General features: G+C 37.0%; 1 protein-coding gene across 1 annotated transcript in view; it reads right to left on the bottom strand.

Annotated features, from left to right (window-relative positions):
- Positions 1–211: 211 nt before the first annotated feature.
- sytl1 (synaptotagmin-like 1) overlaps positions 212–15,240 on the bottom strand; it is a 67,180-nt gene continuing 52,151 nt past the window's right edge. The window contains exons 12-15 of the mRNA XM_039740244.1: positions 15,076–15,154; positions 8,075–8,174; positions 1,350–1,555; positions 212–1,127 (exon numbers count right to left, since the gene is read on the bottom strand). Coding sequence (XP_039596178.1) covers positions 970–1,127; positions 1,350–1,555; positions 8,075–8,174; positions 15,076–15,154 — 543 coding nt within the window. The 3' untranslated portion in view covers positions 212–969. The remainder of the gene's footprint in view (positions 1,128–1,349; positions 1,556–8,074; positions 8,175–15,075; positions 15,155–15,240) is intronic.

The raw sequence follows: 15,240 nt of genomic DNA, 5'->3' as shown, positions 1-15,240 counted from the left end.
ATTTTCCACTTGTGTGGACTACTTATCTGTAGACATAGTTAAGACGATGGCTTAAAAACATTATAAAAACTGCATACCAGAAATGCAGTACTCAATGAGCGATTCAGACTTCTTGTTGAAACTGTAAATTCAAACTCTACTGGCAGCATCACACTTCCTATGTAACTAATACAATTTTTTAATTTATAGTGTTATAACAAGTTGTACCAAATCCTTCTTAACATTCATTACAAGAGGTTCTTGTTTATTTTTTTTTTGACTTTACAAAACATTAATCTTAAGATAAATTAATGTACAGTATTGTTTATTTTAAGCTGTACTTCACAGACTAAAGCATGACTTTCTCCAACATAACATCTTGTGTCTTGAGGTCTCTTAGAGGCTATGTGATGGTTTGACTTTAAACCCTTTAAGTAATTCAATGTTCGATTTGTAATAAATGAATAGTCCTGAAAGCTTTTAGTTAGCATGGCCTCATGATAAAAACTGTCCCACTTAGCCACATTTCCTGCAGCATATAAGGTGGCCTTCACATCACTTGAAGCATGGTGTGTCAAATTTAAGAAATGCAAACAGAACAGGAGTGAATTGAGTACTTTAAAAATATTTGAAGACGTATTAATTGTTATTTCTGTTGAACCACCTTTCTCTTAAAGAAGACAAGTTACAGGTAATTATTTTAAAAACAGAATACAAAGATGAGATAAAAATATTCCCAAAACCAAATTATGAGCGCACAACCATTTATGAATTGTAAGGTAAACGAGTCACTGAAACAATCCCTGGTTTATATTCTAGAGCACTCAGTTCTGAAGTTGATTTGAAGCCATTTTTACCAATTAGCTGTAAAGCCAAGCAATACAATTCCAATATTCTTGCAATGTTTACAACTTTGTAGTGTCCCAGAGTCACCATGTTTCCTAATGCATGTCTAGCAAAGTAATTGAGATTCAGGCATAACAACAACTGTTAGACTTCCCCCTTTCCTGTTTTTCTAGGAATCAGATTTGTTCGCAGCGGCAGCACAGCATCCACCCACGTGTTAGGATTCTCAATCACAGCTTTCCATACGTCACTCTCCTCTTCAGTTGAATCCATCCAGGTCACAGGAGCTCCATAACTAACACCTAATGGTACAGTGAGAAGACATATGAATTCAAAGTTACAAATGCAACCAGATGATAAGGATTTGCAAATCATTTCCTCATTGGGAGTCTAAAAACAGGTCCCATATTTGAGATGGCACTTGCATGACACAATATTTAAATGTAAACTGAAGAAAAATGAACAAAGCTGATTGCAATTCCTATATTTAAACTACTATCTGGTAAACTAATTAAGAAAGGTACCTGTGCCCAGACTAAGGCGCACACCCCCAAGTGCCTGACTGTTGAAGGTTTCGTGTTCCCATACTGTGAACTCGGCACAGGCTTCCTTCAGATCTTCTGCCTGGAAACCATCATACACCATAGTGTGATTGTAGACTGGGCTCACACTGTTCTTTATTACACGTGTTTTCTGACGGCTATGCTTGCTATCATCAGGAAGCACATAGCTGTGTTAAAAATAAAAATAAAAAAACATGAGTTTATTCATTTTGTATAGAGCAAGCACCAAAAAAAATCAGTAAGAACAAATTATTAACCCGTGTGAACAAATCATTAATCTGTTTGAACAAATGATGTAACTCTTTTAAATTTGAACAAATGACGTAACCCTTTTAAACAGATTATTTTTATTTTTTCCCTCAGTAGTATAGTGCTCTGTTCCATATCAATTTTTTTGAACAGATTATTACTATTTGTCCACCTTGCAGTCCAGCTCTTATTATGGAACCCCATACTTTTTTCCAGGCACACAGTTCAGTGAATTATAAGTGAACTGTAAAGTGTGTGTTAACATCACTGATCCGGAAGAGAAACTAGTTGGAAGTCCACACCAGTTGAAAGTGTTCTTTTGAGGAGTCCTGAAACAAGTTTCAAACACAGGAGAAGTTATGGAGAGCACAGGAGAATGGATTTATGGAATTTTCTCCAAGAATGTGATATTCCAGAGTCAGTGGGGGAAAAATTAATAGAAGAAAAGGTGATCTTAAAATCTAGTTGATAATGGCACTAAACAGAACTGAATAGACTAAAACTATTGTGTAGCTATACTCTTCCAGTTCCGGTTCACTATAATACTGAAAATATAAAAAAATAAACTGAAATAAGAAAAATTCACATAATTTGTTTGAACAAGTTAGTAACTAATTGGAACGGATTAATAACTCGTTCAAACATATATATATATATTTTTTGTTTTGTTTTTGCTCCATAATTTGTCAAAAAAGTTGATTATTTTTCATCAAGAAGAAATTGCAGATGGTTTCATATTCAGTAATAGTATTAGAAAAAATGTTCTGTAGTTTATTTAGTCTGCAAAAAGTATTACAGAATAACTTGCTTTACTCGCATTTACACTTAGGTCAGGCTTCTTGACCTATCTTAAAGTGAACATTAAAAAATGAATGTGGAATTTAAAGTGTAGCTTTGAATATGGCCAAGGGGTGGCCTGTACTAAGTCAACACCGTGTTGACGTTTTTTTCAAAATGTTTTAAATAGTAATTAGTTACTTAAATTGCAAAGATGTTGACATAAAAGCAATCACTAGTAATGTAAGTTTGCAATTGTCTGGTCTTGCTGTTAAAGGAGAAATTTGCCAGTTAATTTTCATAATAATCATCCATCCATCCATCCATCCTCTTCCGCTTATCCAGGGTCGGGTTGCGGGGGCAGCAGCTTCAGCAGAGAGGCCCAGACTTCCCTCTCCCCGGCTACTTCTTCCAGCTCTTCCGGGAGAATCCTAAGGCGTTCCCAGGCCAGCCGGGAGACATAGTCCCTCCAGCGTATCCTGGGTCTTCCCCGGGGCCTCCTCCCGGTTGGACGTGCCCGGAACACCTCACCAGGGAGGCGTCCAGGAGGCATCCTGATCAGATGCCCAAGTCACCTCATCTGACTCCTCTCGATGCGGAGGGGCAGCGGCTCTACTCTGATCCCCTCCTGGATGACTGAGCTTCTCACCCTATCTTTAAGGATAATAATCATTGTATCCATTTATGTGCCCTCCAAGTATGTGTGGATAAGCAAAGAACTATTTGTTAAAAGAATAAAAGGCATCCCTCTACAAAAGCCTTAAAACATAACTTACTGAATATGTCCAGCTCAGAGCAAAGAATTTTGCAGAGTATTTATTCACCTCAATTCATCTCAAAATTGCACACATATCAGAAAAGTATGCATTTAATTTGTTTGAGCAAATATTTAATTTATTTTTATGAGTCTGTATATCCTCTTCACCTCTTTCCTATTCTCATTACATAAGAACTCTTCACCCCAGTTACTTGTAGCTAACTTCACGTATTATAATTTGAGAGTAATCAGGGTATACATTTTTCCTAGTGAAAATTACATTTTTGAAAGAATTTAGACAAAAAAAACCCTCTGATCGCATACTATGTTGCACTATGAAGATGAGGGAATGTCTACCATTACTGTTTAACTTTACCTCACGGAGCAAGAACACACCACCTGCTAAAGACCGAGGATAAGAGAAAAAAAGAAAGACTCAAAGAGACAGAAAGAAAATGTAAAACTCCAAAAATACATCAAGCCGGAGAACAACTGACAACTGGTAGCATAGACGTGGGAGATATAAAATAAGGCTTACACAGGAGCCAGACTTACTGCTACTACTGCTGAAAAACACGGACATATTTAGGGATGAGGACTCTTTTCTCCCCATGAGGCAGTCGTTTGTGTTACTGACGGGGACAATTGCTCTAGCCATCAGTTACGGAGTTCTGCAGACATTTTTCCATTTTCAAAAATTAAACTGGAAGAAGCAATCAGTGTTAAAATGACCATTGGTCTTGTCAGTTGCAGCAGCACACTGCTTAATGGTGATGCCACCAAACTCAGTTGACTGTGTGGAGTTTGTAGACAGATGTCTCAGCTTTCCATGGAACTACAATCAGAATGTTTACTTTTCTGTGTTATAGTAAGGTGATGGATGGGAACGATATACACTACATGTTTTAAATTTAATGTTCACATATGGGTATGTGCATGTGTTTGCTGCCAAAGTCCAAAAAACATGCAGGTTAGGTGGATCAGTGTTGCTAAATTGAATTTAATGTGTGCACGGGGGTTCATCCTTAATGGACCAGCACCTTGTCCAGATGTTGTTCTTGCCTTGTGCCCTATGACTGCTGGGACTCCAGCTTCCCTGGAAAAGCCATTTAGGAAGGTGAATGATGAATGATATGTGTATGTTCAAACCATTTTAGCTGAAAGGCTAAATGATGGTAAACAATTACAGATGTGTGCTTTACTTTGATAAATTCTAATTCAGAGCTTCTGAATTAGAGCCTCTGATTTAAATGATGGCATCTGTGATATTGGTTGTTTCTTACATGAAGACACTACCCATGGCAGTCACTGAAAACAAGCAGACATGTCAAGAATCTGTGATTAAAAATAAATAACTTTCAACTGTATTTTGCTGTCATAAATGCATCTCAGAAAAGCTGAAAGTATGCACTACTGCCACTTTAGAATGGACATATTCAGTACATTTTATGGCTTCTGGTTCATGTTTATTCTGGTGCCTCATACAGGGCTATTGTTAGGATGCTGAGAAGTATGCATTTTTAAATTTATAAATAATGCTTTACTATACAATACAAGTTTCTAGGAAAGTTACCGTGTTTTCCATGATAGTGAAACGATAATTCCACATTAATCTTTTAACATTTTAGCAGTTTACTTATTAAGATGGAATGTGCAACAATCTAACATTCATGGTGGGGGTATATTAAGCTATATTAAATGTGACACTTCCGAGAGACGTCATCTTTACCATTCTTAAAGCACTCACATATAGATAGCACCATTAGTCTAATCTGAAGCTGAATGAAAATGTAACTGTGCAAAACGTCTCCAAAATTCATTCAGCCACCACTTGCTCAAAGAAATACACAGCCAGCTCCCTGTTCTCTTTAAACAGAGTAAGGATGCAATGTATTTTGGGAAGTGTAGCTCTGTGTACACACAACATACTGCTTTGTCAACATAATCCCACTAAAGACATAAGGTCATATGATGTTTGCAAATGAAAGCTCACTCACCCCATGAATTTTATTTTGGCTGTAACTGACATGGGGGCAACATCGTTTTATGGTAAATGGTAGCTCTTTTACAAAGCTTTATCTGTTTGAAGTTTGCATACTCTGTGTTCAGTCAGGTATCCTAGTTTTCTTAGTATTTCCCCAAAGATGGTAGAAGGAATGGCAAATATGAGGTAACCCCAGTGACAGTTAGTGCAGACTGCACATGTGTGAGCCTTAAGATGGACTGTCCAGCAAGCTTCTGCCTTGCTCTCTGTGTTATTGCCCAGGGGTAGGCAATGTCATTCCTGGAGGGCTGCAGGTTTTCGTTTCAACCCAATTGTTAATTGGAAATCAATCCTTGTCAATCTCTGACCTCATTTAATTTTATGGCTTGTGCTTGTTAGTCTGCAATGTAACGAGGATCTTATATCGTAGAGATTTTCCTTTCCAATTATATCATCCAAATGATTTGAAGCCTAAAATGGATTATTTCCAGTCTGTCACATTTTTCTCTTAAGTGTTTTATTAAGCCAAATTTTTATGACAGACATTTTGAACGGGACCATCCCGTTTTTTAAGTAGCCTATCCGGTTGTCCCCATGCACAGCTTTGGGATGCCGAAATATCCCATTTTCACAAAGAAAGCAATCCACTGTAACAATTTCAAAAAAGGTGCAAAATATCAAAAAATCCGACGTTATCACCGAGTATGGGGTGATGACGGCGCATGCGCAATACGTCACACACAAACACATGCAAGTCGGTGAGAAGCCTGCTAGCTCGCGCGCTCCTCAGTTGTGAATACGCGTAGACAGCTTGCGCATCTTTCTTGAGGATTGATTATTGTTTTTTTTATCGACGTGCGTTATTGTAGTCAATTTAAATTTCTTGTACGTGAACCCTTCATTTTAACAATGCCTACACGCAAGTGCACTTTTAATGTTAACTTACAAACTAAGTACCCGTTTATAAAGCAAAGAAGTACTCCATCGGATGTCAGATGTGAAAAGTGTCATACAGAATGTAGCGTAGCCCACGGGGGTGCCAGCGATACTGAGCTTTGCTATACGAAGGCACACAAGTCAAACTTTTAGAAAATTCAAGACCAACCAGGCGAAACATCAGACGTTATTGTCAATTATCTAATGAAAGTATTGAGAGAAAATAATTTGACTTCAAAAGTCGTGGCATTTTGTGGAGATAATACTAACTGCAATGTTGGCAGATTGAAAAGACGAGCCGTCAACAATGTTTATGCAAAACTAAATTTATCTATCAAAAGAACATTGATAGGAATCGGATGTGGAGCTCACATAATTCACAACACGATTAAAACTGCTGCAGATTGTCTACCTGTAGACTTTGAATGCGTTATTGTGAAAATAGATTCACATTTTTATATCTATAGTGTTCGCGTGGAATCTCTTAAAGAATTTTGTAATGAAGTTGACACAGAGTATCAGAAATTGCTAGGCTATAGTAAAACTAGGTGGCTTGTGCTTATGCCAGCTATTGAAAGAGTTTTGAAACTGTACAAGCCATTTAAAAACTACTTTTTGAGTATCGATAAATGTCCAGACATTTTGAGAACCTTTTTTGAAAACCTTAACTATGAATTATGGCTTGCTTTTATGCATGCACAGTCAGCAACATTCCATCAAGCTGTGTTAAAGATCAAGGGTCAGAGTATTTCTGCAATCAACTTAAAGACAATTTGGCCTTGAAACAAAGTACTCTGTTTTTTCCCCACTCCATTCGTAATTTAATGGCAAAATTACAAGAAAATGGCTGCAGTTGTGTTGACGAAGAATATATGAAAACTACAGCTGCTGAGTTCTATAAAATAAGTAAAGAATATTTGGAGCAGTGGACTTATATTAATATATATTGAAATATTTGAATGGGCGAATTGAACCAAAATACCTATGTGGGAAGAAATTCAAAGTGTAATGGATGTATTGATTGAAAGGGGATTTATTAATTGTAACCAAAATACAGAAGTATTTGATGAGTACAGTATTCACATATTTCTTACTACATTACACCGCAAAAAGTGACAGAATGGAACACTGGGAATGTTTCAACCGAAAGTCGTTGGGTGCAATTGTTCAAACACTTTCATACCAATAATTTGAATCATATGAACTTTCGTATAATTATTGAATATATTTTATGTCTTCCCCGCACTAATGCACCCGTAGAAAGGATCTTTTCTCTTATGAATAAGTTGTGGATGATCAAAAAAACACAGATGCAAGTCACAGTTCTTAAAGCAATGTTAATTACCAAAGTAAATTTTAAGAAATCCTGCCAAAAATTTAATTCTTATTTGAAATCAACACCAAATATACTTAAGCAAATTTGTTCTTCAGAAAAATATAAGACCACATAAATTATTTATTTTCACATGTTCATTCCTGTTCTTTTCATTAATAAATAAAAACTATAAAGAAATATGTGTTTTCTTGAATACACATACTATTTCTTAAAAATTAGTAGATTTCCCGTTTTGAGGAAAAAAATAAATGGTCACGTTATGCATGATGGATCCACACAGGTGTGAATAGAAAAACTTTAGATAGAGAACTGCTGGCTCCTTTGCCATTTGCATCTTATTGCTAATGAGGAGCCATTAAAACACAAAGCAGCTGTTTAAGGCTAAAATAAACAATTAAGGGTGGGCAACCTTAACAAGTGAGACCACTAAAATGAAGCATCAAAATGTCACTTGAGCAATAACAGCTTTATCAGCAATAATGGACTTCTCATTAAAAAACTGGGTTGGAACAAAAACCTGCAGCCACTGACATTGCCCACCCCTGTTATAGTCAAGAGGTGCTATGTAAGCTATGTGTTACACAGCAAATTAAAATAAGTAAGCAGAGGCCTTATTTAGGTTCAGGTGGAGTTTGCTAAATACCAACCTTTTGACAAGAGAATCCAATGAACCTCCTTGCGTAGACACTAGGCCTTGTGCTTCCTTCACCCAAATATGAAGTTCACCAGTCGGAAGAAAACCAGACTCTAAATACAGAGAATGAAACATCATGTAAGACATTATGAAAACGGACTACAGATTGGCAGCATTAAATATTAAACAATAATTTTTGCATAGCATTATACAAATTCTGTTCCCAAAAAAACAACCTATATATATCCAAGGTGGCCATTTCTGGTCCTGAAGGGCAACAGATGCTGCAGGGATCTTACAGTAGTTTAATATCAGTCTTGCTGTTTCTTAACTTCTTTATTCAAATGGATGACTAACTGTAGCTTTCTCTTAGAAATTAAGAATAACATGAGATTCATAAAGACACCAGCTACTGCCCTGATTTTAGTTCATAGAAGTCTACTTTTTCATTTTGTTAGTCATTTGCTGGTCAAGAAATGTAAGCTCTTTATTATTATTTTTTTGGAAAGAAACAAGAACAGATACCAAAATTTAAATAAATACAATGTTTCATTCATCAAAAGAAATGGTTTTTAGTTAAAAAAAACAGGACTGCCTGCCCCTGCTGAATTTAACCCAAAAGCTGCATTATTAACAGGAGAATGCAGTGACTCCATCAGGTGATGGATGACATCAATGTTGTTAAATAATGAAACTTGGATTTAAGCTGGTTCAATGGAACATGATTTTGCTTAATTGATGAGAATGAAGATTAAAGGTTCAAATACATAAAATTAGTCACAATAGGAAATGGATTAACAACATATCTAAATTTTACACTGCATATAATACAGTGTTAAATACTTGATACAACGCAGCAAAGCATGGCAGAAGTCAAGCCACGGCAAACAGGGCTCTACAAGTTAAAAATATTGTTCCCACTGTAATGTACTTCACCATGCTCACCAGCAGATGGCATCTGGGAGCACAAATGACATGAATGTGTGTAAAGCACTTATTTGGGGAAGTTCTCATGAAAACGGGGAATACACAATACCACTCAGTTTGCAGAATTAGTCATTACCTGCATTAATATAAGGGTTGCTTTACTAAACAGAAATACAATTAGCTAGTGAATTCCATATGTTTGATGCATGTTGCACAACATGATACAGTACAGGCGTTTAAACATTTTGGTGTGCTAGAAATCTGAGTTATAAGACAGTGGCTACTGTACATTTACACGGAACCTAATATTTAATAGCAGGTCACATAACTCATTTATATTAAAATATCTTGAACTAAATCATGTGATCAGTTGTAGAACATCCATATAAAATTTGAATAGAATTCAATTCTAATTAAAGAATTAAAATCTAATTGAACTGAAAGTTTATCCATCCATCTCTTATGGAACCCAGTTAATCCAGACATTCACAGTCACAGAGGCTGGAGCTCAGATGTTACTACTGTACGTGCAATTCATCCTACACTTGTTCAGAATGGGGTATGGGTTTAAATGGATAAGGGGAAAAGGCAGCAAAGTACATTTTCAAATCTATTAATTACTAATTTAGATTTAGTCTTTAATTGTAATTTGTTCTCCTGAGAGAAGAAGGACATTAGGTGTAGTGCTGCATTGGAAAGGAAACATATAGTCAAAGGCACTACAAAAGATTTATGTGAGATACATAAATACTGTACAACATAAACAGCATGAAAAATAAGAATTCTGAAACTCCATAAATGCATAGTCCACCTCATTATTAAGGGAAACTATTCTATACAGCAGCAAACAGTAACATAAAAAATGATGTATAACATGAAATTATCTCATGGACCGGGCACTAGTTGTAGCAGATGCAGACATGTTAGCAGGCTGCTGTAATTTCCCATGGCTGTCTCCAGCTTCTGCCAAGCTGACGGAAAACTGTTAATTGGCATCAACCATAGTTTATGTGCTGCACAACTAAATATTTAAAAAGTATCATTAATTACTCTCAAAGGCTAAAAGATGCATACTCAAGAAGAAGGAACTGCTTCACACAAAGGTGCAGGGCGCATGGTGCCGCAGTGGTAGCGCTACTGCCTCGCAGTAAGGAGACCCGAGTTCGCTTCCCGGGTCCTCCCCGAGTGGGGTTTGCATGTTTTCTCCGTGTCTGCGTCTCCGGTTTCCTCCCACAGTCCAAAGACATGCAGGTTAGGTGCATTGGAGATCCTAAATTGTCTCTAGTGTGTACTTGGTGTGTGTGTGCCCTGCGGTGGGCCGGCAGCCTGCCTGGGTTATCTTCCTGCCTTGCGCCCTGTGTTGACTGGGATTGGCTCCAGCAGACCCCCATGACCCTGTGTTAAGATATAGTGGGTTGGAAAATGACTGAATGACTGAAAGGCAAAGGTGCAACTGGACTGGGATTTAAACCCAGGTGATTGGAATAATGAGACCACAATATTAGCCACTTCCCATAATGCAGTTAAATGTCAATTACTTACAGTATATTTTAACTTTACAACCATTTACAAAGTGATTACATTAAATGTACAATTAATGTTAATAAAAATGTTTTCTTATATTTTACATTTATTTTAATTGTTCTCAGATCTCAGACAATGTTGTAACAGTGAATTTTCCATTACAGGTATTACTTGTAAAGTGTTTATTTCTATCGTAACTTGTTAAAATCACAACTACTATGTTTTACTTTTAAAGTATGCTTTTCCCCTAAAAGCATGGTCTTAAAAATAAAACATTTAAACACAATGTATTTCACATTTTGTAGCATCCCGCAAACCATATACAGTAAAAGGTATGCTCTTAGGTTTTTACATTAAGTTAAAGCTTAAGTTTGATATTTTCCAAATTGAAGTTATTTCTTCAAAAACATAGTACTATATATGTATTTTCCATTTTATACAATTTTTTTAAAAAACATTTGCCATCATTGGTGCTTTACAATAGAGACTAATAGGGCACAGAGCACCATCAGGAAAAAAAGTGTAGGCATCTATGGGGACCAGTGCTGTACAAACAGCAAACAATATTAAAACATCTATGAAAAAAATCTACTTACTTGTGTAACATAATCTAGTTCTATACTCGCAATGTCCCACACAAATATATGTTTGCTTAAATATTGTTAAATAAACCACTTCCGGAAAATCCCCTCATGAACTGTTAGGCAGCGCATTCAAAAGGATTGAGGTTTTAAATTAAAGAAAGACCCGCCTCTCCCCTAATTTGCTGGTGGTTAAAGCACAATGCTGTATTTTTTGGATTTTTAAATGGTAGTTGGTAAAACTGCACCACTGAATTGACCTGCTTATTGAAAGGTCTCAGATATTCACAAATTCAAGAACTAAACTGATCAGCCATAACCTTAAAACCACTGTCAGGTGAAGTGAATAACATCGATTATCTCATTACAAAGGCGCCTGTCAAGGGGTGGGATGTAATGGCAGCACATGAACATTCAGTTCTTGAAGGTTGTGTTTTAGAGAGCAGGAAGAATAGGCAAGTGTAAGAATCTGTGCGTCTCTGACAAAGGCCAAATTGCGACTGCTAGACAACTGTGGCAGCGCATCTCCAAAATGGCAGGTCATGTGGGATGTTCCCAGTATAGAGTGGTTAATACCTACGAAAAGTGTTTTAAAGAAGGACAACCCATGAACCAGTGGCAGGGTCATGGGTGCACAAGGTTCATTCCTGCGTATGGAGAGTGAAGGATTGCCTGTTTTGTCCAATACCACAGAAGAGCACCATGGGCACAAATTTCTGAAAAACTTTATTCCAGCCATGACAGAAAGGTGTAAGAACACACAGTGCATTGCAGCTTGCAGCATATGGGACTGTGTAGCGGCAGACCACTCAGAGTGCCCATGCTGACCCCTGTCAACCGCTGAAAGCGCCTACAATGGGCATGTGAGGATCAGAATTTAACCATGGAGCAATGGAAGAAGGTGGCCTAGTCTGATGAATCACATTTTCTTTTACATCATGTGGACAGCTGGGTGCATGTATGTCATTTAACTAAAAAGAGATGGCAGCATGATGTACTATAGAAAGAAGACAAGCTGGTGGGTGGCAGTGTGATGCTTTGGGCAATGTGCTAGGAATGTCAATTTATTTATATAGCACATTTAAAACAACATAGTAATGCTGCGGCCAAAGTGCTTTACAATAATAAAATAAAATAAAAACAAAAACAATAAACAATAAAACATAAATAGTAATAACGTATATGAACATAAAATAAGATACATAATAAATAGAAATAATGTTATATAATCACAAAGAGGAAACCATCAGTATTACTGAAGGCCACGGAATGCAAGTGAATAGAAATGAGTTTTTAACCTTGTTTTGAACAGTTCAATTGTAGACGACTCCTTTATATGATGAGGTAAAGAGTTCCACAGGCGAGGAGCAGCAGCTGCAAAGGCCGTGTCCCCCTTGGTTTTACACTTGGTACGAGGGACAACCAGAGACAACTGAACAGAAGATCTAAGCACTCTGGATGGCTGGTGTAAAACACACAATTCAGATAAATAGGCAGGAGCAAGCCCATGTAAAGATTTAAAAACTAGCAGCAAGATTTTAAAATCAATTCGAAAGCTGACAGGCAGCCAGTGTAAAGAAACTAAAATAGGAGAAACAGAGTCAGACTTTCTCGCCCCAACCAGAAAGCGAGCGGAAGCATTTTGGACCAGCTGTAACCTGTGAATCAGAGATTTGCTAATCCCAGAATACAGCAAGTTGCAGTAATCGAGGAAAGAAAAAATAAAAGCATGAGTAGCTTTCTCAAGATCCGCAGAAGATAAAAAAAAGCTTTATCTTATCTAATAGACGAAGTTGGAAAAAGCAACTCTTGACTACAGAATTTACTTGTTTCTCAAAAGAGAGGTTACTATCAAAAATAACACCTAGATTGCGGACTTGAGGTTTGGAAAAGACAGAGAAAGAGCCGAGAAGTCCAAGACCAATTTGGGCTTTAGCTGATGGACCCACTATAAGCACCTCCGTTTTATTTTGATTTAGATCAAGAAAATTATTAGCCATCCAGGATCTTAGGTCAGACAGACAGTTGTGGAGTTGATTTGTTGCAGAGTTGCAGACAGGAATATAAACCTGAGTATCATCAGCATAGCAGTGAAAAGAAATGTTAAATTTCCTAAAAATCGCTCCAATAGGGTGAAGGTATATAGAGAACAAAATAGGACCAAAAATGGATCCCTGAGGAACACCATATTTAAGAGGAGCAGTAGATGAAAAAGAGGAATTTAAAGTCACTGAAAACTGTCTACCATTTAAATATGACCTGAACCAGTTGACAGCAGCCTCTTTAAGCCCAACAAGATGTTCGAGCCGTAACAGCAATATTTCATGGTCAATGGTGTCAAAGGCAGTGGACAGGTCAAGGAGGACAAGGACTGCCGCAAAACCTGAGTCAGTAATAAGAGAGATGTCGTTGAACACTTTCAGGAGTGCCGTTTCAACACCATGATAATGCCTAAAGCCAGACTGGTAGATCTCAAATAAATTATTGGAGTTAAGGTGATTAACCAATTGATTATAAATAATTCTTTCTAGAATTTTAGCCAGAAATGGCAGTTGGGAAATTGGACGAAAATTGGCTAAAACTCCAGAATCTAATTCTGCCTTTTTTAGACAGGGACGGACTGCAGCATGTTTAAAAAATGAAGGCACAACCCCCGAACTAAAAGAATCATTTATAATCGCTAGTAAGGATGGGCCCAACACGTCAAAGGCTTCCACTAAGAGACGTGGTGGTACTATGTCGAGGGGGCTGGATGCTGGAAGCTAGGAAACCTTGGATACGGGCATTCATGTGGATGTTACTTTGACACATACCACCTACCTAAAATTTGCTGCAGACATTGCACACCCCTTCATGGCAATGATATTCTATGATGTAGGGGCTGCTTTCTGCAGGATAATGCGCCATACCTGACTGCAAAAATTGTTCAGGAATTTTTGAAGAACATCACAAAGAGTTAAAGGTGTTGACTTGGCCTCCAAATTCCTCAGATTTGCATCTGATCGAGAATCTGTGGCACGGGCCAGAAAAACAAAACAGATCCATGGAGGATCTGCTGCTAATGTCTTGGTTCCAGATACCACAGGAGACTTTCAGAGGTCTTGTGGAGTCCATGCCTCGAAAGTCAAAGCTGTTTTGATGCTGTGGATGACAACTGTACTTTCTGTTTCATAATAGTTTCACTTGCGTTTCTTTCCAAAACACTCACCTCTCTTAGACCACAATCTGCAATGCTGACTGACATGGTGCACAAAGGTGGCCAATGAAGGAGTTATTACTAGGAAGGACTAATGTCTATGGGATTTGTGTGTATGTGTGGTGGAGGAAGGAAGTTTGTGGGATTTTAGATCTTCAGTTTTATTCTTGTTTGAGTATGCGCCACAGTTGTTCACAAGAGATTTTCTTAGTTAATTTAATAATATTTTAGCCAAAATAGTTGTTTTTGGTATGTTGGGAACATGTGATGACTAGATAGCTGACTTATGGAATAGGTGAGATGAGTAAATTGAGATTTTTTTCACTGACATTTTGAATATTGTTTGCCATTTGTTCAGTGTTGGTGACCAGAGAAGCATATTGTGTCAAGAACATAACTATCTCTCAGTCTTCTTTTTCAGCATGATTTTTTGCTTCTGTTCTACATAAAAATATGACCTTACATTTTTTTCTTGACCATTACTACAATTGTGTAAATAACATATAAAAATAACATATAACATATTTTTGGGTGAAGCATTCCTTTAATACACAGGTACAAGTACTATGTACACAAGAGAATAAACTTGAGTGTTTTGACATGTGTTGTACCTGTTCTGTTAATGATATTTCTGAGGACAAACAATCACTAAAGTACCTGATTAAAACATGAGATGTCTGAATATATAAAAAAGCATTTAGCAATGAAAAGACATATTCTGAAAATTATCTGTATCTTGAGGGCAAAACAGAAATATCTACTGTAGTATAAAACATGATTATTTACCTCCTGGACCAGCAGGCATAAATTTCAGCGACAGTGAGATCTTTCCTCTGCATCTAATGGCATCCGGAGACATTTGTATCTGCATGTTTATTGTTTAGAAAATTATGAAAAGTTAATAGTATTAAAACATTTCAACTGAAGAAACATTAGTTAAATATCTTAAAC

Source organism: Polypterus senegalus, chromosome 17, assembly GCF_016835505.1.
Source record: "Polypterus senegalus isolate Bchr_013 chromosome 17, ASM1683550v1, whole genome shotgun sequence".
Classification (NCBI taxonomy): domain Eukaryota; kingdom Metazoa; phylum Chordata; class Cladistia; order Polypteriformes; family Polypteridae; genus Polypterus; species Polypterus senegalus.
This window is presented reverse-complemented; position numbering and strand designations above follow the sequence as displayed.